The sequence below is a fragment of the Haliaeetus albicilla genome, chromosome 11 (genome assembly GCF_947461875.1).
Source record: "Haliaeetus albicilla chromosome 11, bHalAlb1.1, whole genome shotgun sequence".
NCBI lineage: Eukaryota > Metazoa > Chordata > Aves > Accipitriformes > Accipitridae > Haliaeetus > Haliaeetus albicilla.
The window spans coordinates 19,170,289-19,195,400 of NC_091493.1; the positions used below are offsets into that span (position 1 = coordinate 19,170,289).

At 40.6% G+C, this 25,112-nt stretch overlaps 1 protein-coding gene across 7 annotated transcripts in view; it reads left to right on the forward strand.

Annotated features, from left to right (window-relative positions):
• Positions 1–25,112, forward strand: part of GBF1 (golgi brefeldin A resistant guanine nucleotide exchange factor 1) — a 110,358-nt gene that overhangs the window by 56,234 nt on the left and 29,012 nt on the right. For 3 of the 7 annotated variants that reach the window (XM_069796458.1, XM_069796459.1, XM_069796460.1), the window contains exons 4-10: positions 6,545–6,676; positions 11,823–11,941; positions 12,576–12,684; positions 13,046–13,106; positions 14,823–14,877; positions 16,277–16,375; positions 22,710–22,845. In XM_069796458.1, the coding sequence (XP_069652559.1) occupies positions 6,545–6,676; positions 11,823–11,941; positions 12,576–12,684; positions 13,046–13,106; positions 14,823–14,877; positions 16,277–16,375; positions 22,710–22,845 (711 nt within the window). Of the gene's footprint in view, positions 1–6,544; positions 6,677–11,822; positions 11,942–12,575; positions 12,685–13,045; positions 13,107–14,822; positions 14,878–16,276; positions 16,376–17,717; positions 17,754–22,709; positions 22,846–25,112 lie in introns of all 7 variants that reach the window. The other 4 variants (XM_069796463.1, XM_069796465.1, XM_069796464.1 and 1 more) reach the window with 3 other exon arrangements.

A 25,112-nucleotide genomic window follows, 5' to 3' on the forward strand; every position in this document is an offset into this window, starting at 1 on the left:
GAATCAAATGCTCAGTATGCATTCTGTCATCCCTCTCCAAAATAGAAATCTTAGTTCTGAGGGGCGCTTGAGATCTTGGCACTGTGGAACAATCATTTGTTAAAGTCATGTTTAATGAAAGGGAGATAAACACATGAAACTGGAGTGTGACAAATGAAAGCCTTTGTGCCATTGTAATGAAATTAGGCAAACAGAACAGGCTTGACAGCTCTGGGTTCCCCCTGTCAAAATGCATTTGTAGTTCTAGCCTTCCATTCATGTGCAGCTGTGAATGGCACTGTTTCCCTCTTGATATGGTGGGCCTGGGCCCCTGAATGACCACTTTAATTCACAGGGAATTAGCTTTGAAGAGTATATTTTACAGGCATACTGAAAAGGATCGCAGTTAATTCTCACTTCTCCTTCATTGGCTTGAATATCCTTAATTTTGGGCCTATGTTTACTTCTATCATATATAAAGCTTTTGGTAACACTTACTAAAGTATTGATTTCAGAGATACACAAAGCTTGCTTCCACACATCCCCACAGTGAGCTTGTATGCTGTCTTGTACAATGTACAATCCCAGCAGCCTTTTAAAACAGCTTGCAGGATTTATGCGTTCTGGAAACTAGGATGTAGGCTCCTCAGCTTCTCCTTAGCTGTCAGAATCCAGTTCTCTTCATCTATTAAGAGCTTAGATTGGGATAAGACAAGTGATATTTTGAGGAACCTGTAAGGAATGTCAGGTGGCTACTCTTTTTGATGACCTCTTACTTATCAAGTTTAGTGGACATTGCCATCATTATTTTCAGGAAATAGGACTAGAGATTTCTCTGATCATATTAGTTGCTAGGTCAGACTATGTAAGTAGCAATCTGTTCTCATTTCAGATAAGAAAATCTCCGGAAATGTGCTACACATTGCACCATGCTGCAAGGGCTGGTCTAGACCTTGCAAGAAAAACAAGACCAAAATAACAGCAAAAAAACCCCTTGAGGGGAGAGATGGCAGAGGATTCTTTTCACTTGAAACCTTGACTGTACCAGGACTGTGCGGAGGGGAAAATACATTCAGGAAAAAATGAATGTGGATCATCTAGCGTAGCTTTTTTACACTTGTTACCCTATATTAATTGGCTGTTAGTGAACTGGAGTTAAATGTTGGACTAATCTTCCTAGCTAGAAGTCGGGGCGTGTCTTTCATTGCAGCTGCAGGATGGCATGTGTTCCAGTCAGTCTGGAGAATTTGTTTTTGGAGTGGTGAAACATGTGCCTCCTCAGCAAATCACCTGTAGAGCTGCTGAAATTGTAGTTTTGCCAAGGGACCTAGAACCAATATGCATATACTGTTCTGTGGCTGTTACCTAACTGAGTCTAGGTAAAGCAAATTCAAGCTCTGCAAATTTTTAGAGGAACAGGTTACTGTATTGTTAATCTCTAAATTAACCAACAGATAATCACAGGACTAACTCAAAAGGAGTTTCTCCTTTCCCTGTGATTCTGCATTTTGATCTGGGTGAGATTAAGCCAATACTTATTCCAGTAGTTAAGACTTCAGAAATGTTTTTGAAAATCTGAAGAGTATGGCTACTCAGTACTTTTAGATAGTTTTAAAAGGCAAGTACAATTTTGTCTTTTTTCCTTATAACTTTTCTTCTCTCTAACTTGCTGAGAGAGACTGCAGGGACTTCTCACCCTTGGATAGAAAGACAAAATGTTTTAGTGTTTGGAGGGTGAACTGAGAATAAAGCGCATATAAAGTCACGTAGGCCAGAAAGGCAGTGTTTGCAGAAAGTGTTTCTGAGGGTGAACCAGGAAGCACTTGCTGGTACCTCAATTTTCTGTGGCATAAATTCATTGAGCTCCTAGGCAGGAGTCCTGAAGAGCTGGTTTTCTGCTCCGTTACAGTGTTATCTTTGTCTTTTTCTCACCTTAAGAAGATAAGAGAATGCCCGTTTGTTGTACAGTTTGTTACGTAAGCAGAGAACGTAATAGCACATGCTTGAAGCATTGCTCTTGTCTGAGCTCATCTTCATTGGAGAGGTGCATGGGATACAATTGAGACAGCCTTTCTGAAGGCTGGGCGTCAAAGGCCAACAGCTGCTGCATAAGAGGAGTCCAGGTCATGTGGTTTGGGTTGCAGTTGCCTGTCCTGGGGACAAATGATGTTGAAATAACTTGTCATAAACAATTTTTTCTCGTTCATTTACTCTGATTCGGAACGCATAGCCGATCCTGATAAGAGTCATTCAGGAGTGAAGAGTTGAACTGCCAGAGAAAGCAGCTTATGTGAGCATTTTAGATCAGGAATGTGCCAACAGTGTGCTAACAATAAGAAACCTCTTCCAAGGGGGACCTACTCCTGTACTTCAGGAGAAAGGGACGCCGGATGTCTGATGCAGCTTGTTTGCTGAAGTGCCAGAATGGCTGGATAGGATTGCTGAAATGGGAGTTAGGTGCTTAAACATGAATTAGTTGTTTAAATATCTTTATAGACATGTGTGTCTAAGTGCAAATAATCCATAGGATGAATGAAGGAAGGCAATAGGATGAATGAAGGAAAGCACTGTGGTCTCAAAGGAATTCCGTCCTCATATTAAAATTGCCGACTGAAGAGTTGGCTTTCTGATACGTTACTTAAGATATTTTTTCCCTTCTTCTCAATCTCCATGCACTGCTTTGGGCTAGCTGAGCATTTTTGGATGTAGTCTGGTGCTGGTCTCTGTTTGCTTCCCTGAAATTTCGTTGAAGGGACCTGTGTGAAAAGAATGGTAGGTGCTTTCCAGCTGGTCCCCAAAGCAGCCCAAGCTTTTCATGAAAGACAGTATCATGTTTTAGTATAATTTTCCCTAGCTTTGAGTAGATTGAAAAGGAAGGCTGCTTGTAGGAATCCCCAGTGAAGTTTTGATCTCCTTGTGGACACTTACTCAGTTTTTCGTCTTGTAATACCCTAGGCTGAGGTCATGCTTGCAGGGCTGGTGGGTTTTGGGGTGGGTTTTTTGTTTGTTTGTTTTTTTCCCCAGAGTTGAAAGTAGTTATCTAAGCACAGAACCATCCCTTGTTTTCTAGTTCAAACACTGAGAATTGTCTCTTGCTAGGAAATATGCTTGGAGAAACATCTCTCAGCAATTCTCAAGTCTCTTACTGGTTATGGTTTCCTCACTTGTAGTGCCTGAACCTGAATCTGGCAGAGCAAGAACCAGAGTGTTGAAAAACCAGAGCCGCTTTTTTGGGAAACCTTTATAAAAGTTCAAGTATGTACTTCAAAACATTCAGTATTTACTTTATATAGCCTTTATTTTGGCAAAGGAATTATTAAAGTTATAATTTATTTTACTGCCCTTTCTGAGGTTCTTGGATATTTTCAGGAGAGACTAGCATTGCTTTTACGGTTAGGTGCCAAAAAAGATCAAGACTTTATGTAGTGTTTCTTTCATGATGTTTTAACTCGCTGGGCAGAACAATTTCCTTTAAAGACTAGGGTCCTACCTTACCAAAGTATTGTGAAAAGAGTGTTATTCAGTTCCTACTCTTCTGTGCTCTAGATTAAACTTGAGCTCTGGTAGTAGAAGCTAGCACAGAGTGCACCTCGCAGTTGTAGTTGTTGATCTGAAGGGGCTGGCAGGTTGGTTCTGGACACTGCCATGTTCACTATATAAGGCTATGAAAACCTTTCAGGGAGGAGCTCCTGAACTAACTTCACTGAGCTCAACAGGATTGAGTTAAAAGAATAGGATTGATCTTTGACTTAGTGACTTGTTTGCAAAAGTTTTATGTGGTTAAAAACTTCCAAGTAGCTTTAGTGCCACTTCCAGATGCTGAACTGATACTTCAGCCAACAAGGGTAATCTTCTTCAAGACAGGATATAGCAAGAATAGCTACAACATGAGTGTTTTTCTGTGCTCCCAGTCTTCCTATTGAAGCAAGCACTGCTGCTGAGATTGAGTTCTGCTTTGAAAAGGGAGCTTGTGACCCTTGTAAGTCCTCGATGCATGCAAATGCTGCTGGTAAGAAGATCTCATTGTCATAATCAAGTGAATACTCCTCAGATGCAAATAATTAGCCATGTGATTGGTGTTTCACTGAAATTTAGATCTTTCAGACAGTAGTCCTTTAGTGGGTAAGTCTTGCACTAAAAATACTCTCTTCTTGTTTAGTATATTTTTTTAATTTTTTTTCAATAACACAGCACCAACTATCCAGTCTGAAACAGTTTTACAGTGTACACAGTCACTTTTAGAGAGCTTAATGTAAAATGCTGTGTTACCATAAAAGCTAGAGTCTCTGAATATCAAGGAAGCTGGCCAGAGTTACTGTGTAATCAACAGTATGTTCCTAAGTTAAATACTAATTATGAAAAGCCATTTTGTGATCTTCATGTAAGTTGGGAATTTCAGTTAGACTGCAGGGGAATCTACTCTTTAACTACATCAAGATTCACAACTTTAATTGAAAAAAAAAAACCGAAACTCCCCCCACTCTTGTAAAGAAAAAGTCTATTTGTTGTCCCCAAAATGGATTAATGGAGAGTGTGGTAACCTATGTATCCTCTGCTAGCAAGTTTGTCTTCGTCATCTCATTCCACCTGTGCAGCTATGTATGTCTGCTGAAGTCCCATTTTTCTTACTAATTAAGGTGCAGCTTTTCCATCCTGGGGCCCACTGGATTGAAGGAGGCTGGATGAACTGACAGGATTATGATGGTGTTGACCATTCTATAGAAAGGATCAGTTTTGGGGAAGAAGAGCTTGGGTGTTGATCCCTAGTAGTCTTACTATATTTAATGTCATCCAAATGCTTGTAACCAGACAAGTGTTCTATAAAGCACACTTAAATAAACATTGATGAAAGCATGTCTTATGATCCTCTGCATTTCCATGAGCTATTGAGAGGTGACACAGTTGTAATGTCACACCATCTGACAAACTGGGGAAGTTGTTCTTAAGCCAAAAAGATTGAATCATCATGTTCCTTTTAACCTCTCACAAGTTAGTTGTGTTGGCCTGATTTGAACTGGTGGCTGAAAGGTAAGAGACTGCATAATGATTCCCAAAGTTCTCTTTTTTTTTTAATTGCAGTTTTGCTTTAGTTAACAGCAAAACTATTGCACTTTAATGTTGTTCTCCATGTTGTTAACTTTTAAAACAAAAACCCCTGCATTATTCTTCCTCCTTTGCTTCCTCACTGTAATTTATCACAGTATGTTAACATGCTTTCTGATAGGCTTTTTACTTTGATACTTCAGGTTTTTCAATAGGAACTATGATAAAATGGAATTTCACTTATCTTAGAATCAGGATGGTTTGGATTTGGTAGATAGAAAAGCAGCAGCTTGTCTAAGGATTCAGGAATTACGGACTTTTTTTCTCCCCTGCCTCAAAGAAGCTCATATGACAGATAAGTGCAATATTGGATCATCAAGAATATAAGTGCCAGTGTTCCTGTGATGTTATTAGCCATTAGACTTGTTAACTTTTATTAGGAATAAAATGTAGGTTTCAGCAAGTTGAGCCAAGGGTTTGTACTTAAGTATTTCTGGTCTCAGGATTATCCAAGTTACTTTTTATACACTCTTCTTTGCAGCACTGGCTGTATTATGGTAGCCTTCACCTGCTTTTTAATGCTTTTTCTCCTAAATCCTCGTCAGAATTCCTCTTATCTTGATTCCTTGTGGCTTTTATTTGGTTGGTTTTGGTTTTTGGTTTGGTTGGGTGGGGGTGTGTCACTTTCCCTAGTTCTGGCTATTCTTTTCTGTCTTTTTTTTTTTTTTTTTTTATTCCTAAAGCTTCCATTGATCATCTTGAAAAGTTTAGGAAGCTCGTTAGTTGTTCTTTCTCCAGCACAACAGCCCAATGCATCTGCCTTCTTGTATTGCAGCTTTAGAGAGGATACTTGATGTCCAAAGCAGCAAGTAAAGCGCCCTTTTTTTCTTCTTTGTTTGAGAGGCTTATACAGGTATTCTCAGAACAAGACGGAAGAGTTGTTAACTATGTTTATCTTGTGGGTTTTTCCTGTCTTTGCCAAGCAAACTTCTAGGGTTGCAGAAATGCAATTTGTATTCGGGCAAAGAGCTGCAAGAGATCCAACTAACCTGGTTGTACATTTGTACATGCATATGATTAGCATGAAGCTATATGTGTAGTAGGATGTTAACAGAAGTGGCGGAAGGTGGAGCAGGGTCTATATAGTTCCTGTGATCACACAATTCCAGGAGTATTAGGAAAATGCAACTGTATCTGCCAGTTAATTAAGGTATGAATGTAGGCAGCAGTGGCTCTGTGGTGTTTACGGAATGTTCTTAAATTAGGATTTGTTTTAGAAGGTTCCAGTGAGCTGTTTTGAAGATCATAAGAAAGTGAGCTTCACAAACCATTGCTTTTAAAAATATATGCGTATACGCGCACGTGTATTTAAAAGCAACCCCGACCTTCCCACTAGCTGAAACTAAGCTATTGCAGATCTCTTTCCTCTAAGATTAAGCTTGCTGTAGATTCTTAAAGAGAAAATGCATCCTAATGAATCAAGTCTAATTTAATGTCTCTCAAATTATTTTTATTTTAACAGAGCTATCTGAAATTGAACCCAATGTCTTTCTTCGGCCTTTCCTGGAAGTAATCCGTTCTGAAGACACTACAGGCCCCATAACTGGATTGGCCCTCACCTCTGTGAATAAGTTCCTCTCATATGCACTAATAGGTATGTCTTGTGGCTTCCTGGGATTTACCAAAATGCCAGCCAAATGCATCTCCTTGAGACATGTCTTTGGCCAGGATGCATGCTTGCAGTCTTAATGAGGAGATTGGGGAAATAAGAAAATTGTCATTAATGCTGCGGAAATAGGCATCTGCAGTTTCTTAATATCATACCTGCTGGTCTTTCATGGCATTACAGCAATGGCTGGAAATGGAGCCAAAGCTTCTAGTCTGCCCTGACTGCTGCACGTGCTTATGGCCTGCTACTGGACCGCAGTGGTCACCAACTGCTTTTTAATGCAATCTGAGCAAAAGGGCCAGGAAGGGGAGAATACCAGCTTGGATTACATTGTTGTAATACACAGAAACACAGTAGGATTATTTAGTTTTGTGGACTAATATTTCTGCTCTAGAGTGAGGATGGGTTTTTGCCTCATCCCAGACCCTGTCCAGTGGTGTGCCAGTACTCTTCACTTGTCAGAATTGTCATGGCAGAGACAGTTTTGCTGTTGCCTGGACTTTCAAATGTGCTCATTCTCCTTTATGTTTGTGAAAGACTAATAATGTGCATGTGGTCAGTTCCCATGGCTCAGCTGGCTTGCAGTAACTCATTAGCTGGCTTTCTGTCTCCCTTCAATGTGTCATCCTGTTGTTAGTGGTGCTTGATTTTTCTGTGTAAATTCTGGTAGTACTTTCTGGTCATACCTGTGCGAATTACAAAACTTATTACTCATGTTTGTTTATATGTAGTCTCACTTGGAGAAAATTATTTTACCTGTCTTCCTCTGCCCCAAGTTCAGATTTCTCAGTTCTTTTCCTCCCTTACATTTTAAGTGAACACTGTTGAATTTTTGGCACTGTTGTTTTAAATATTTTGTGCTTCGGAGTTAGCATGAGGGAAGTTAGAGAAAGAAAGGGCTCAATGTAGATGCAGACCACTTTTGTGGGAAAGACCCAAAATTAAAATGAGCAAAAATGGGGAATTGCAGGAAAAAAAATTTTTAAGAGTTTGATGGTAATTTAGTCTATTAAGACATCAATTAGTGGGCAGTATTGGGTATAATTCAGTGGTACAAAATAACTAAAATGATGCAATATTGATGTTGCTTCATAGGACAGTGAAGAAATCTTAATAAATAAGACACTAAAACATGTCCCTCTGAAGGAGTAAGCAATAATGCAAAATATGTTAGTTTCAACATAAAATGAGGGATGGACTGTTCTGGGCTTTTATGGTCTGGGTGGGATCAGAACATCAGGCTGGTACCACATGTCCAGGCAAATGTCTGCACAGGCAACTGACTACAAATACTTGATTTGAGGCAGAAACAGGAAAAAAACATGGTTAAGAATTTATAGTCTTTCTCTAGCTACTTGTTATTTAGAATATTAATTAGGTCACTCCAGCAAGGACGCATCCTTGTAACTGTTGGTGAGCATGTGTCTTTGTAGTAGACAGTGGAAAAGACCGTCTGCCTGGCTTTTGTTGTGGAGCAGAACCTGTAATCTAAGACCTCCGTTGCTGCTTCAGGTGACATTCACAGCAGCCTTGTCCTTTGTGCTGCTCCAGATACCAGTGAGGCTGGGATTAGTGGTGCTGACTAAACACCTGGCTAGGGTTGTGTTGTTAAATTAAAGCTTTTTGGTCATGTATTTCTCTTTGTAATGCAAGACTAAAGGTAGTCTAAAGACTGCCTAAAGATAGGAAAAGCTTAAAACCATCCTTAATACAGGAATCTGTTTCAAACTGTATGGAACAAGGAAGGAAGGACTCCGGCATAACCATAGTGGGGAAATTTCAGTGTGGCTGATATTTGTGGTGCATTTTGGGGCTGTGTAATTGACAGGTGAAACCAGCACTTTTTTCAAAGTATCATAGCTTGTCTCTTCTGTGAGTGGATGGCTTTTGCTGTACACACTGGGTTGAAAACTAGTGGGCAGTGAAAGAGCCAAACTCCTCTCATAATTATTTCTTTAAAATGGCTTTCTTCTCCTATTTCCAAAGCATTTCATTACTAATCCTCATGCCATCTCACTGTTTTTCATATTCTGTCACATGTCAGCAGGTGGTTATCTGTCTCCTTTTCAGGCCAGTATTGCTGAGGGATATGTTCTAAAACCAGTTAGAAAAAAATAATTCTTGAGTAACCTTTAAGACTTCTGATCTCTTGTAGTCTGAATTGCAAAGATCTGTTCTGGGATTGTTGGATGCAGCAGTTCACTAATGGTATAGTGTGCAATCACAGCTCAGTTAGATAAAATTACTTGATATCCACCATGCGTTTGTTTTAGTAGGAATAGTTAGCCTTACAGAGACTATCCTCTGCTCTGAAATAAGTACTACTGTTTCAAGAGTTACAATTGATAAATTACATAATAATTTTTAAAGTACAAGAAAACTGTGCGACAATACTAAAGTCTGATTGATTTTATCCCTCAGATTAGTTATTTCCTTACTCAGCAGTTTTGCACTAACTAGCTAGCTGTCAGCCTTTTTGATGAGCTCAAACCTTAGCTATAGGAAGACTAGTGGCTGAATTTCAGAATTGTAGTTTTTGTATTTTCCTCAGAAAAGGTATGTGCTCTTTTTATTATCACAGTGTGTCCACAGCAGCTTCTGGCTCCATTTCTAAAGTTAATTTTCCCTGGTGTTCCTGAAAACTACATATCTCTGAGTAGCTGTTGCTCGGCTTCCAGCAAGACGACTTGCTGTTTGGGGAGTTCAAAGCTTGTTCTCCCCTCTACCTTCTCGGTCTCCTTAGTGATTTATTTTAGTTCCATTAAAGGTGTTACTGAGCAGGCTTCTGGCTTTCCTGGATTTCCCTGATGGTTGAGAGCCTGGATTGTCTGCTTTCTTGTTCTTTTGCTCACCTGTTGTGAGAGTACACCTGGTATGAAATGTGTATGTCTAGATGGGGTCTTCAGATTTTTGCATTGTAGGTGGCAATTTTCAAACTGATACTTTGCTTCACACAAGTTTATTTTTGTTAGTGATTCTGAGCAGGCATTGACACATCTTTCTGCACTGTTTTCTCACAAGGGAAAAAAGCAGCGGGTTGATCTTTTCTGTATCTTGTTTCTGCAAAGTAGAAGTATCTGTGCTTTTAATTGAACTCAAGAGGCTTTATAAGTTGACCTGAATTTGTAGAGCTGTTCCAGGGAGCCAGGACTGAAGTAGTCAGGCGTGATATGTGTTGGGAGAGAGGTGTGTTTATTAGTGTTGAAGGTAGGGGCTAGGACAGCAAAGCAGTAGTCATAGATCTGTTAAAGAAGCATATGCACAACTTGCTTGCCTTTCCTTTTCACACAGACCGTTTATCCATAACTATGACTAAATGTATCCCTAGGCCTAGAGCAACTCACACCTACTGGAATAGGTGACAGTGAAGTGAATCTGAGTGTTCTGACTATGGGAGCCTTTTCTGCAGCAAGTGGCTTTTTCCTCTTGATGCCCGCTTAGCTGCTTCCCACTGTAGTTTTTGAGGTTGGTTAAAAGCAATGCTAATGTAGGTACTGGAACTGTAACACCACTGGTCTTTGCCTGATTTAATTGAGGCAATTTAGAATGATCCTACATCACCATTGGTGGTTTAAGCTATTATTTCCATTTGTGAATAAGAGTGCATGGGACACCAATATATGGCTGATTTTATTGCCTCTGGTAGAAGAGTGGTAGCTTCTAACTTGATTATAAGCCATCATTAAAGGTACACAGGGAACTGCCTTTGACAGCCAGCCTCTTATTTAATGCTTCCCAGTATCAGAGTTTGGTATCCTGTTGAGTGCTGCTGCTGAAGCAGGTAAAAAATGACCAATTGGTCTTAAAATAGTCTCCTTGATAGCTCAGTGAGGTTTGACTAGCAAACCAGGAGAGGAACTAGCTCTCAGCTATGCATTTTTTTTTGTGGGTGTGTGTGTTTGTGAGAGAGAGGGCTATGTCAAAAGTAGGCAAGCTCTGCTCTTAATAGGGATGTGTAAGAGATAGCAAAGGTGAAGTGCTGTTCCTATGCACATTTATGGGATTCTGAAGCACACTGATGCCATTTCAGTTTTGTGCAACTGTGACAAGTTTCTTATCCTGCAGCCCCTCAGAACCCCCACAGCGTGGTGGAGCTGCTCTGTTTGGACCACAATAAGGGCAGCTTTCTTCAATGCATAGGGCTTAGCTCCTCCTAGGTGTGAACACAGCTGAAGTCAAAGAGGGAGTCTGCAAAGCTGCTCTGTGAAGTATACAAGGTCTTGCTTGGTTCTTCTGTCGGCTTCATTCTTGCTGGAGTTCAAGAGGCCCCATTGCCAATTAATGAGGTATTAACTAGTGTTTAGATTGTCTCCTTTCTTTCCTAATGACTGTTTAGGTAGGAAGGTAACAAGATTCTTGCCCAGTGCTGTATTGTTTAAGTGAGAATGAAATCAAAGCCGGAGGCAGCTTGTCTGAAGCCACTGTAATGTGGCACAAGATACGGTTACTAGCAGCAATCTCGTCCTAAACATTCTCTCAACTGCACCATTATTTGTAGCTACAAAAGGCTGAAACGGGGAGAAGGAGCCTTGATGAATGATTGAAGCGGGAGGCCTGCAACTCTGATATCTAAACTGTGATCGTGTCTGTCTGCTGTTTTCTCTGGGGAAAGCTACTGGTCCATTCCTTCCCCAGCTCCTATTCCTTGGGAGGGATGTAGAACAAGAGATAATTTTTCCTCTCAATATAGTGGAACCCGTTTGGCATTTTCTCCTCCTGGGAGTAAGTTTGAGGTTCCCTAGGTTTAAGAGCTGTTTTCTCTTCGTTCCCAAGGAGGAACTGAATGCATTTAACTGCTGATTGTGCTATGTTGTAGGGAACAGGACAGGGTCTTACAAATTAACATCTAAAAACATACAGTGCCAGTAACAACTGAATTGTAATTCTTTTCTTTGTTAGGTTACATCTTTTTGCAAATGTAAATAGACTCTTGATAAAGTCTCTGAAAGCTCCCAGTTTTAAAAACTTTCTGTTTCTGGGAGGTGAGTTTGCTCTCACAGGGTCACTCAGTCGAGTCACCCAAATTAAGGAAGCAGATGGCAACAAAGTATCTCTGTGTAGATGTCTCCCCACAGAGGTGGTAGGCTGTAGGTAGCCTTTCCATGTCATGTATTTTTATTCTGTTAATCAGATCCCAGCCATGAGGGCACAGCAGAGGGGATGGAGAACATGGCAGATGCTGTCACTCATGCCCGATTTGTGGGCACAGATCATGCGAGCGATGAGGTTGTCTTGATGAAAATCCTACAGGTAAGTGGAGAGAAATGGTAATTACAATAATGGTTGCTGCCTGTTGTGGAACATATCCTGTTACATGGAGATGAAGAGGAGGGAGCAGTGTTTTGACTCTGTAGGAGCTTAGTGACAGACTTTATTTTTAAACAGATGGCTCATATATACCTGTGGTAAAAGCTTTTCCAAATGAAAATAATTAAAAGCTTAAATGAAATGATTTTTAAATTAAGGGCTTGATAATGTGGTAGTGTTGATAATCCTACCTTGTGCATGGTCTGTGTTAGTGAGGGGTAAATTAAGCATATGGAGCTCTCAAACTTATTTTTGAGAAAAATTCTTTGTAGAGACAGACCTATGAACTACACACTTCTTCAGTCTATGTACTTTTGAGCAGATAGCTAGTTAGTGAACTTAAATATTGGGTAGCATAAAGCATATCAGGCCTCTTTTAGAAGTGGGGCAGGAGGTCATTCTTGTCTCCTAATCTGTCTGTTTCTTGACCATAGCGTTCAGTTTGAAATGACTCCTGGAAAACCCTTAGGTTTTCTGCTCATGGCAGTTCTTCTTGAGGAAGCCAGTGTTAACCTTCTCTTGGAAATGCATGCAAGTGTCAGTGTACTATGAGACATACATATACTGTTCTTTGCAGGTTTTGCGGACCTTGCTGCTTACTCCAGTGGGAGCCCACCTTACCAATGAATCTGTGTGTGAGATCATGCAGTCCTGTTTCCGCATATGCTTTGAAATGAGACTCAGTGGTACGTTTGTTCATACTTCTGCAGTTAAGAAATGATGGGGTTTCCTCAGCATTAACTAGTTCTATTGTAGAACATGCAGCTGTGGAAAGCTGCTGAGCTTTATATTACTGTGTCTTTCTACAACTTCATGGAAAATGCGTTAGGAGTTCACTGTACCACTTTTGACTGCTCTTTTTCCCCAGCTTTGTGGCGCCATCTTGTGATTATATGCCCATTTGCAGTAATGCGGTGTTGGAGCTGGTTTTAATAAATTTGCCGTAATCTCTGTAAACAAGGCTCGGAGGGGAGTCTGCTTGAAGAATCCTCTTGATAATATCACACTGAGTAATGACACCTGTGTTATTTGTTTTTGTCTTCACAGAGTTATTGAGAAAATCTGCAGAGCACACTCTGGTCGACATGGTGCAGCTGCTCTTCACAAGGTAAACCTGCTTGTGTTTGCCTCAGCATCGCTGAGATGGCCCTCTAAGGACAGAAAGATTCCACACTTCCACTTAAGGGCCCTCAGAAAAATCAACCAAAATGGTCATTATTTAGAGGTGGAAGGGGATGGAGGATTTGGCACTTTTCTCTTGGGCTGACCCTGTCAGACTGCAGGGAGACAGAGGTAGGGAAGGTTGGCTGGTTTAAGGTGTCCTTGGAGGAAAGATGGACAGCCAAGTAATGAAGAGCTTTAGGACAGGAAACCAGTTTGAGGACAGAGAATGCAAACTTCACTCAAAAAAAAAAAAAAAGTGCTCTAAAAAATATAACTCTCTTCAGGAGAGAGAATAGAAATGGTGTTGAATAGCCACATGTTGATTTCAAGCTGAGAGCTTTGACCTCGCATATCAAAGAGAATTTTAGACTCTTGAGATCATGTGTCTTGGACAAATGTTCTGCCCTTTTCAGCACCCTTCAGGTAATTAAGATTACCTCTTTTAAACTCAAGTAAGTAATTTAACTTCAAAACTGTTTCTCCAGATAGTGAAGTAATCATAGACTTTCTCTGATTATTGTGAAAAGGAAATATGCAGATATAGAAATACTTTTAGTAGGAAAAGATTGTAGTAAAACTGACAGCTTGTGAAGCACAGCTCTCATAATATTTATTTTTTTTCCCTGTTGTCACATTCAATTCCAGTGGGATCTCAGTTGTTTGGTTTTTTTTTTTCCTCTGTGCACCCTGTGTCTTACAGTGCACTGGATGAATGTGGGGCAGAGTCGGAATCAATCTCTCCAAAAAGGCGAGACTGTATTACTTCTTCTCCAAATACATATGTGAATTTTACTTAGTGCTTATTCATTACTTATTGCGTATCCTCTCCTCTGTCCATCTTGATAAGGCTTGGAGACCACCACCACCATCTGTGCCTGTGGACATGGGGATAGAGAAGCAAGGCAAAGACAGCAACTGCAGGGGTGGTTTGGCCATCTTGCTCTCCAGAAAGAGAAACAGCCGAAGCTGTGCTGCATGGCTTTTATCCCTTCAGCAAGCAAAGATAGAACTGTAGTAAAGGAACAGAAGGGAGAGCAGGGCATGTGGAGTTACAGAGCTGTACACATTTGTCATTTGTTAGCACAGGTGAGAGAGTCCACCTCCTTTTCTTCTGAGACAGGGACTGCTTAGCTTAAAGCATTCAGCTTAAACTTAGATCCACTGTGCACCATAACTGTGTTTATATGATGCAGAATAGAGGAAAACTACTGGGGTTTCTACAAAGTTAATGAAAAGGGTTGCCATGACTAGTAATAACATGTACGCTGCAAGAGTCCTGGTGTGGATGACGCTCTGGCTCAGCAGCTGTTTTTAGCAGCATCAGAGAAACCTGTTTTGAACCAATCTAATTAGTCCACTGCTGAAAACATACACTGAAGGAAAAGAAGCTGTACTTACATGAGCATTAACAATGAAAATCAATATAGCAAAACTGCCATTAGCAGTAATAGCATGCAAAGCACCTCTCATCTATACTTGTTTTTTTCCCCTTAGCAGATTTTGACAGGAAAAGAAACTAAGAGCGTCTGTTTTTGTGGAGAAAACCTAATTTTCATTTTCTAGTATCTGCAGCATGACTGGAAAGACCAGTCTATTTTTTTTTCCTCCTCTTGTTAACCCAAGAAAGCTTATGTATTTTGGCTTGTTCTTTGTCTTTCAGATTGCCTCAGTTTAAAGAAGAGCCTAAAAGCTACATGGGAATGAACATGAAGAAGGTAAGACTCAGCACTGTGTTGGCTGTTCTGCTCTTGTCTCAGGCTTGCACTCGTCTCAATATTGTTTGTTTTCACACTTGTGTTCTTCATTCCTGCAAGTCCCTAGTTCACTGAAAGAGCATGTTTAACCGCATAAATGGACATAGCTTCATTAATTCTCTGGGATTAAGCCCCCATAGTCCAGTAGTGAATCTTGTTAATGATACCACTGCCTAAGTGAGTCAGTCTGGATTCTGGGAACAGCCATCAGCTGCTGTGGGCTAGAAAACCCCAGCAAGTTATGGGACCTGGTGGTGGTGATGTCTGATCATTTACTGTCTTCTGCTCTCTCTCCAGCCTCTTTCTCATCTTTCTTCATTCACTACAGGTCTAATACTCAGCTCTGAGGATGTATTTGTCCAGTTCTCCCTACGTAGACAGGAAACTTTTTGAGGCTGGTGAAACAGTATGAAAGCATCATGAAATTGGGCTATTGTAGAAAAGCTTTGGTGGCTTCTAGAAGGGGCAGCATTCTGTAGCAAAAACCTTAGTTCAAATGGACAATGCCATCTCTATTAGCAGCCAAATCAAAGCAGACTGTTCATTTTCTCCCTTTCCCTAAATGCACAATTTTCTGAGGGTGGAAGCTCCGGGTTTTTTTCAACACCACCGTCTCCCTCTGTACAGCGAGGTTTTTAGCAGCTGGATTCAGTACGGCAAATATCAAAAATGTAACCTTACATGGTTATTAATGTAATAATTTCTCAGGTGGAGGGAGGTCCACTTGGTGAACTCCATATAAAGAATGTCAGTAAAGATAAAGGATTCTACTGTTGAGAGCAACAGGAGGGGAAGAAGAGTGCTAGAGAAGAAATAACCACCTTTGAACTTATGCTGAATATACTATTTATAACACTATAACTTCCAGTCTGTTTTTATTTTTAATGAGTTGAAAAAAGTGGCAACGTTGGGTAAATGTATATTTGAGAGACTGAATGCTTACTTATAGGAATCTGAAACTAGCTTGGGGCCTTACTTGTGTAGTAACCTAGTGACTGCTTGTTTCCCTTGCTGTGGGAAAAAAGTGGCAAGATTTGTGATGATGGTAGGCTGGCCTAAGGAAAGCTAAAAGAGGTCAGGCTAATGTACTGCAGGTATTGGAATTTGTCATGGCCTGTGTAGAGAAGGTGTAATGTGAAGGTGAATTTGAATTCAGGAAGGCTACCCTTATCAAGTGATGGCTGCTCCCAGCTCGGTTAAGTGATGCTGTGTCTTGTGTCTGATCTGTGCAGTTACCTTGTACTGTGTCTTCACTGTGCATGCCAGGAGTCTGCCCTGCAGCCTTGCACTCTGCCAGGTTGTTCTTCTCTTTGGGTTTATTTTGCTTTGTTTAAACCATGCATTTGCCTATCTTTCACAGATCTCTTCATGTCTCCTCAACAAACTGGAGCTAAGTAGTGGGGAACAGCCCAAAGCCCTGAACCAATTAGAGAGGGTATTGCTCTTTAAGAACCTAAAGGTCTCTCTCTCCCTTCTCCCTTCTTACCTTACTCCCCTCTTCCTTCTCTTGTAAACACCACCTGAGAGATAGTTACATTGTGTGCAGCAAATCTCCCTCCACTCATTTGACACAGCATGGCTTTTGGGGACAATGCATGCAGTGGTTGCTTTGCAGTGTTGTGGCTGCAGCTGGGGCAGGCTTGGGAGGGAGAGACCCTTGTTTTACTGCAGCATTCAGTGTCTTGGTGAGTGTCACCTAAGACACCATCATGGCATCCTCTGAAAGAAGGGAGTGGGAGGGCATGGGCAGGATTTGAGTCCTCTATGACAGTGAAAAGCTGAAGAAAGGAAACATAAAAAATGTAGATTGCTCTCTGAAGGCTCAAGTGTTGTGTGTCCTAGCTGTTGATCCTGTTTATAGACGTAGCAGCATACCTGAGGAGTCTCTTGACCCAGCGTGCATTAAACAGTTTTACTCAAGGTGAATTGCTGAGCTTTATTACTTAGTACAGGGCTACAGAGTTCAATGCTCTCTAAAGCTTTTTTGAAGGAGACTGCTGTACATTTTCAACATCCTTGGCTGTGTTTCCACTGAAATTAAATATGGTTCCCAGCACAGTATTTGCTAATGGGGGATGAATGGGGCTGGACTGAATTATGAAATGTGTTAGTCCCTGCTGCTTCCCCTAGAAAATACTTATAAAGAAATATTGTAGGCCTGCAGATTGTTGGTTTTGGAATGATCATAGAAACCCTGAGAAGCTAGCTTAGATGGGACCCTTCTCAGTTTTCTGTGTTGGTTCATAAACTTAATGTAGCTTTGGTTCTTGTCTGCCATTAATACTATTTGGTCCAAAAGGAGCTGAACAGAACATTTAGAGATGCGCCTGCCATTCTTTTGTCCTGTGTCTGTGGTCAGGATAGTTTGGAAAGACAGCAGCTGGAGACTCACAGATTTATGCAGAGTTACATAGAAGAAAAGACTAAGAAATGTTTCCCTTTGCAGTAGAAAATGTTGTAGCTAAATATTGGGTTCTGCAGTGGGAGTTAGGAGGAACCTAAATCTGAGTTTTCACAGATTTTGGGGGTGGATTATGTTCATAGTTGCCTAAGATGCATAAATACACTTCACCAGATAAACTTCATTAGTTCTTGCGGTACAGGAAGGTAGGTAAGTGAGATGACTGGACTGCATTGGTGTCTCCAGGACTTGGATCATGGACTGCGTTCTCTCTGCATGCTTTTGTGTCTTGAACGCTACTTGGTGTGCTGACCAGTTCCATGCTGCATCTACAATGAGCTCATGTTTTAGTATAATCACTTTAGTTACTAATCATTGGCCCCTGCCCTTTTCTCTTGAGGCTTACAGTATCTTATGGAAAAACAAACGAGTGCAGGTAAGGTGGCTTGTAGAAAAATGAGATCTAATGGACCCTTGAAAAAGAATCTTGTAGTGTTACATTTTTCTTCACCTTCATAGACCTTAGCTGGAGTTTTATTGCTAAAACCTCATCTATCAAAGGAAGCATTTGGAGTCTTGTGTTTTTTGTTTTTTTTTTTCTTCTACAATTTTGTGTACACGTTTCTTTATGCAAAGGTAACTCAGATAAATGTAGTGGAATCTGTACTGAGTTCCAAGATGAACAAATAGTAGCTCTGAGCTCCTTCTCTACTCTGATTTCTAAAGATTGGTTTTTAAATACTAACTTGAGATGTATTTACTGTGGAAGTACAAGCTTAATCTAATCTGAAGGACATTGATAATTAGAAAACTAATGCAACTATAATATCACTGAGCATTGGAGAGGGAAGGAGAGTTTTAGATGATGTTTAAAATTCAGGATGTTTTAATGATATATTAAATGCCATTTACTGCAGCATTTAGTCAAGAAGGCAACCTTAGGTTTAAAATCTCAGCCTGGTAAAATGCAACCAAGCTTTCTAGCGAAATCAGGAAATGCCTTAGTATTGAAGGCAATGGCAACAACCATTAGAAATAGTTCCTTTAGTCAAAGACAAATTGTGCAAGTTTTTTTTTTACATTTTTATACTAACATAAAAAGCAAGAATTCATGGGATTGTTACCTTTTAATTCAATACAAAATGAAAGATATCACTTTGCTGTCCTTTGATACATGTATTCTTATAGAATTCCCAAACTCAGAGTTTGTTTGTTAAAACAACATATAGCCCCTTGACACTGGTGAAACATTTCTATTTAGCATTTCTGTTTGCTTCTGCAATTTTTTTTTTAAGCTATGCAACGGTCATTGTCGTTTGCTATCTCTTATTTATACGAGATAGCAAAAGAAAAAAAAAAGAGGGGGGCTGGAGGGGTGGAAATTATATGGGAGGTAGTCGTAGGTAATCCTAGTAGGTAATTCTAATAAAAAGATGTCTGTTTGTGTAGAGTGTGGAATACTGGATGGTATGAGATGGAAAAGACCTACTGGGTAATCTTGCCTGCTTGTTAAATTGTCAACACCCCCACCCACTGCCCAAAATCCAAAAGACCCCACCAACCTTCTATTCCCTCATGCTTCCCCCCCACCCCCCCAAAAAAACCCCAAACCCAAAAAACCCACCACCAAATAAACTAAGATTCTTGTCTGAATGCTTTATACTTTGTTTAAATATTTGGGATTCTTTAAAAATCAGCTGAGTATTTTTGCTTGCCTGATTAAATGGTTTCCCATCCATGTGAAGCTGTTGTGACTCAGTCTGTGAAAGATGGCACAGGTTTATCAAAATGATGACAGATGGGCATATGTCTTAGAAACCTCAAGAGCTGGAATCTTGGAGGTAATACAAAGCACAGGACAATCACTAAAAATAGGTATTATGTCTGAGGAAGAGTGCTTTTTTGAAAGGGCTGCTGTTGAACTGAGATGGTATTTGGTGTTGCGTGAAAGGGGAGATCAGAAACAGTAATTAAATTGTCACCTTGAACCTTCTGATAGGATGGTTCAAAAGTTACCTGTTTCTCAGGAGCATAACTGAGGGTAAAAGAAGTGGAACCAACATGATTAGCTCATAGCAATATCTTGGCTCCATTTTGCTGATTCAATTCTGTGCCCCGCCACCCACTCCGCCTCTCAATTTTTATCAGCAAGTAACTTTTTACCTGGCAAATAATGGCAATAGGACATAGTAGCTAGAAGCAAAGTCTGTTACTTTGAAACTATGTGAAACAGACTTTCTTGGGTTTAACACATAATGCTTCCAGGTTTCCTTCCTACTTTAAGTATTTTTATACAATGAACCTGCATTGGGTTTGCATGGCAAGGTTGGGGGGGAGTGGGGGCTACAGGGGTGGCTTCTGTGAGAAGCTCCTGGAAGCTTCCCCCATGCCCGACAGAGCCAATGCCAGCTGGCTCCAAGATAGATCTGCCGCTGGCCGAGGCCAACCCCATCAGTGACAGTGGTAGCGCCTCTGGGATAACATATTTAAGAAGGGGGAAAAGAAAACTGCTGTGCAACTGCAGCTGAAGAGAGGACTGAGAATATGTGAAACAAACAACTCTGCAGACCCCCAGGTCAGTGAAGGAGGGGGAGGAGGTGCTCCAGGTGCTGGAGCAGCCTGTGATGAAGACCACGGTGAGGCAGGCTGTCCCCTTGCAGCCCGTGGAGGTCCATGGTGGAGCAGATATGCACCTGCAGCTTGTGGAGGACCCCACACCAGAGCAGGTGGATGCCCGAAGGAGGCTGTGACCCCATGGGAAGCCCGCACTGGAGCAGGCTCCTGGCAGGACCTGTGGACCCGTGGAGAGAGGAGCCCACGCTGGAGCAGGTTTGCTGTCAGGACTTGTGACCCCGCAGGGGACCCATGCTGGAGCAGTCTGTTCCTGAAGGACTGCACCCCGTGGAAGGGACCCATGCTGGAGCAGTTCATGAAGAACTGCAGCCTGTGGGAAGGACTTACATTGGACAAGTTCATGGAGAACTGCCTCCTGTGGGAGGGACCCCATGCTGGACCAGGGGAAGAGGAGTGAGGAGTCCTCCCCCTGAGGAGGAAGGAGCAGCAGAAACAATGTGTGATGAACTGACCACAACCCCCATTTCCCCATCCCCCTGTGCCATTGGCAGGGAGGAGGTAAAGAACTCAGGAGTAAAGTTAAGCCTGGGAAGGATGGGGGGGGGGGGGGGGGGGGGGGAGGTGTTTTAAGGTTTAGTTTGTATTTTCTTATTATCCTACTCTGATTTGGTGGGTAATAAATTAAACTGATTTCCACAAGTTGAGTCTGTTTTGCTCATGATGGTAATTGCTGAGTGATCTCTCCCTATCCTTATCTCAACCCACGAACCTTTTGTTACATTTTCTCTCCCCTGTCCAATTGAGGAGGGCAAGTGATAAAGCAGCTTTGGTGGGCACCTGGTGTCCAGCCAGAGTTAACCCACCACAGCACCATAAGTCTTCAGATTTTATTATAAGTTACTGAAAAGGGAGAAAAAATAAATATGGCTATTTCTAGAATATTTGGTAAGTAAAGTAAAACTACACGGTCTAATTAGCAGCTTAAGCCTTTAATGAATGAAACTATTGGTAATATTTAAGGCTCAGAGAGATTTTTAAATGGAAAGGGAAACTAATAGAGGTGAAACATTAGGAACTGGCAAGAATGAAAGATAACACATATTTTATAGAGCCCCATGAAGTAGTGTGTAAGACAGATGAGAGAGCTGACAATTTTTACATGAAAGGATTGTGATCCATAAGCATTTTAAAACATTTTGAAATCTACAAAATTTTATTTTTAGCTGTGCTCTTGTCACAGAAGTGTTTGTCAGAGGCTGTCATTTAGGTGGAGATTCTTGCTACAAAATTTGGAAGAAATAACAAGGAGCAAAGTAATTCTGAATCTGTTGTTAATTAACAAGCACAAGGAAACTAGCATAGCTAAAACTTGGGGATTAGTCATCAAACAAATAGAATTTGTGGTGCAAAGTAAAGTTACACAAATGGTTTACTGCACTGGGATATGACATTTTCACAAGATTTGTTTAAATGAGAAAAATTACAGGCAGTGTACAGTGAGTTAGAATTCTAGCTGGACAAGGGAAAGAGATGGAAAACCAGTAGCAGAACCTAGAAGGTTTATTGACATTTAAGAAGAGTAGTAGCTGGAAGGAGGCAAGTTGCAGAAAAAGAAAGACTGAAGAGTATGGCTGTCTTCTAGAGAATTTAAATCTGATGCTAGGGATATAAGAAATAAGGAATACTGTAGCCTAAAATATAACTTAATTGTGATAAATTTACAAAGGAGAATACAAAGTAGGGACTGGTACAGAGACTTGCTGAATGGTTTCCAGTACATACAAGGTACCTGTTCAGTGGTTAAATTTTCCACCCTAAATTGACGAGGTCTGACAGCATCAGAAAAGCTGACTGCAGCTGTGCAATCCTGCACTTAAAGGAACTTATTTTAGAAGCAAGCTGTTTCAGGTCTGCTGTTGCCATTGTCCATGTGACTGAATATTGTATTGTTTTTAGGAAGATCTGGAGCATCTGTGCGTGCCTGCAATAACAGCACACTGCAGCAAGTGACACACAGTCTGCATTGCTCCTGCTGTGGTTCTTGTTTGCCCTATCAAAGATCTGTATAAGAACTAGAAGTAGGATCCTGGTCAGGAAGGATGTCAAGGGTTAGATGAGATTTAGATCTGAAGAGGAATAATGACAGAAGGCAGGTGAAAGCAGAATATGGTTTGTTTCTAAACCACTAGGGTGGTATTTGCAATGTGTTGTGCACCAGGAGTGAGTGAAGTGTTAGAGAAACACTTGTTAATAGTGAAAGATACCGGAGGGAAATGAACATGGCATTGTTACAAAGATGAAGAGTGAATTGAGGCAAGAGGTAAGTGACAGAGCTGCAGATTGCAGCGTGGGACTGGGTGCTCCGGCTTCATTCTCAGCCTTCATGTATAGATGGTGAAATTTTAATTGAATGTCAAACCTAACTAGTACTTGCCTATATACTTTAATTGATGCCCTTTAGAAGTCTGGAAACATTGGCAAAAGTGAAGAAGTTTGAGATGTGCCTGTAGGTCTAAGGATTCTTTATCCTAAAGCAAAGCTAGGAGTTATTGGTAGGGAAGAGGGAGTGCTGTGATAATTGATATATTATAGCAGAGTAACTGCAGTAAATTGTCCCTTGATTCAGGTGTGTAGTATTGGCTAATATGTGGGTAGTGGGGAGTCAGGGGCTGGTTTGCATGACTTTGAGGTGCTGATTAATTTGTGTGATATATTTAAATGCTGTTGCCTGACTTTGAGGGTTTTGAGACAGCTTGTGTAATCCTTTGTGCTATGTGGTTTTGCTATACTGATATTCTTAATGATTATTGGTTTTCAGTTGAAAATGAGAGCTGGAGGAATGAGCGAATCATCAAAATGGAAAAAGCAGAAGAGATCACCAAGGCCTCCTCGCCATGTAACTAAGGTCTCTCCTGGGACAGAACAACCAGCAGCCAATGCTAGTAACACCACAGGTAAGTTGAAATCTGTTTCCAGAGACCGGACAGCATCTGTTCTAGAGTTGTTTTGGAATCTGTTTTTATTTCATTTCTCTTAACATGTTGTTTTGCATTAGATTTTTTTTTTTCTTATATTAGTTCTCAGTGACTATAGTAACAAAGCATATCATAGCTTTTCAGGTCCAGGAGAAAGAGTTTGAAGGAGATGGAATACATATTGATGGAGGAAAGCATGGTCCTGTGGCTAACTTGACAGTGTTTCTCTGGCTTCAGCATGCCTTACAGGGGTAGTTTGTACAAAAGGGAATGGGGATCTGGAGAGGTGGCTGAGGTTACGGGTAGCCATGTGATGCAGAGGAGTTGGAGGGCGCAGCAAGTACGTGGAAGAGATAGAGAACAAGAACACTGGCAAGAGAGCGAAGGGGAACGGAGCTGGGGAGAAGGTTTCCTGCGGTGGGAGATTGCTGACTTAAGTGACATATTCTTTCCTATGTTCCTGAAGGGTGTACCAAAGGGTGTGGGTGTGGTGGTAATGAGGGAAGAGCAAAGTGTGACTGGGGAGAATATAAAGGTAGAACTGAGGGATGTGCAGAAACCTAGGCATCAAGAAGGGATGAATGAACAGATCTCTTACTACAAATGTAAAGACTGAAAGTGTGCATGCACAGTCCATGAAATTTGAATAAAAGGCTATACTCATTAAGGGACAGGGAAATACGGGGTGCACTTACGACTGTTATGGGAAGAACAGAGGTCTTGATATGGTAAGAAGGCATGAAGAGTTATGTAGGGAAAAAAGTAGAGGGAACAAAAGCAAAAGGGGGTTGTGCACAGGAAACTAATGGGTATACACATGAATCCTTTTTCACGTGCTTTGATTCAACGTGCAGAAGTGACACAGTATGTGACTTGAGCTGCAAGCTCAAGAATATAATGTTGGGGGGCTTCCATACGCTATTGTTGTATAGGAGTAGACTAAATAGTTACAACTGGTTTTAACTTCTTCTTTGGATAAATGAGTCCCTCTGGCTGCAAAGTACTCTATTTCTTGTGCACTGTAAATTTTGATGGCTCAGACATAAACATTAACAGTGAAAGGAAGCAGACAGGAAAATAGAAATGATAGCTGTGTAAAATACCTGGTTCTGACACTTATTCTGTCACAGGAAACTATTCAGTGTAGTGTGAACGATCCCAAGTGTGTTTCTACACAACAGCATGATTGGTGAAAACTAAGGAAATATTAAATGTGATGGAATTGCATATAACTCAGAACATCCTTCCAGATGAGAACTTATATCTATACAAATCATGGTTATATTCAAGTTTTCAAATAGGTATTAAATTCTGTGAAACAGCATTATAACTCCTGTATAAAACTTCCCATTTTAGAAAGAAAGTTGAATTGTGTTACAAAGCATGTCATTAACTCTGAACTTGAAGTGGTAGGTAATGTATTAATGTGCTTTTTAGGCCAGAATCCTGGCTTAGCAGGTAAAGAAGAAAAGATTGCAAAATTGATCATGTATTCTGTTACACTTCTTAAAAATCAAGTAATGTCCTGCTACTTATTTAAGACATTTCCAAAAATCAAGTCAGCAATAAAACACCACTGTGCAAAACCATACACATTTCACATGTAAGTTCATAACATAACTCTGCTTTGTGCCTTTGTTGCTGTGCCTTGCAGTATATCTGCTCTTTTTTAAATATTTGTTATATGTTTTTCAAGTTCTCCTCAGAACCATGAGAGCTGCAAATACGTGAGTTTCTTCTGAAGGAAAACTTAGATTCTTGGAGCATTGTCTCATATTTAGAAATAGTAAAAGTCCTTCACTGCTCCGTTTCAGACCCATTTGAATTCTATTGCAATTCCGTTTGTTTAGGGAGAATTAAAGAAATAGGTCTTGCCTTCCAATTAAGTTAAAATTCTCACTTTGAAGGAATGACTAATTCTTGATGCAAGTCTTTGAAGTGGTTGTGTCATTGTATCAAAAAGTAAAGTACATCTTTCAGACTATTTTTGGATTCCTTCTTAATTATAGAAACCCTCTGCAGCCTTTATCTAACTATGTGAATTACCTTATTTGTTGAGTCTGTTAGATTCCAACTATTGTGTTTTAATTTGGAGAACTGCTAGTATCTCACCTGTTCATCTGTTTAATTAATTAATACCTAGCAAAAAAGAACTTAGTTTATCTACCTTCTCTATGTTAATGTGATCTGAGATCATTTGTAGTGTGAAGTAGTGATCACAGTAATTCTTTGTTGCTGTATTCAGT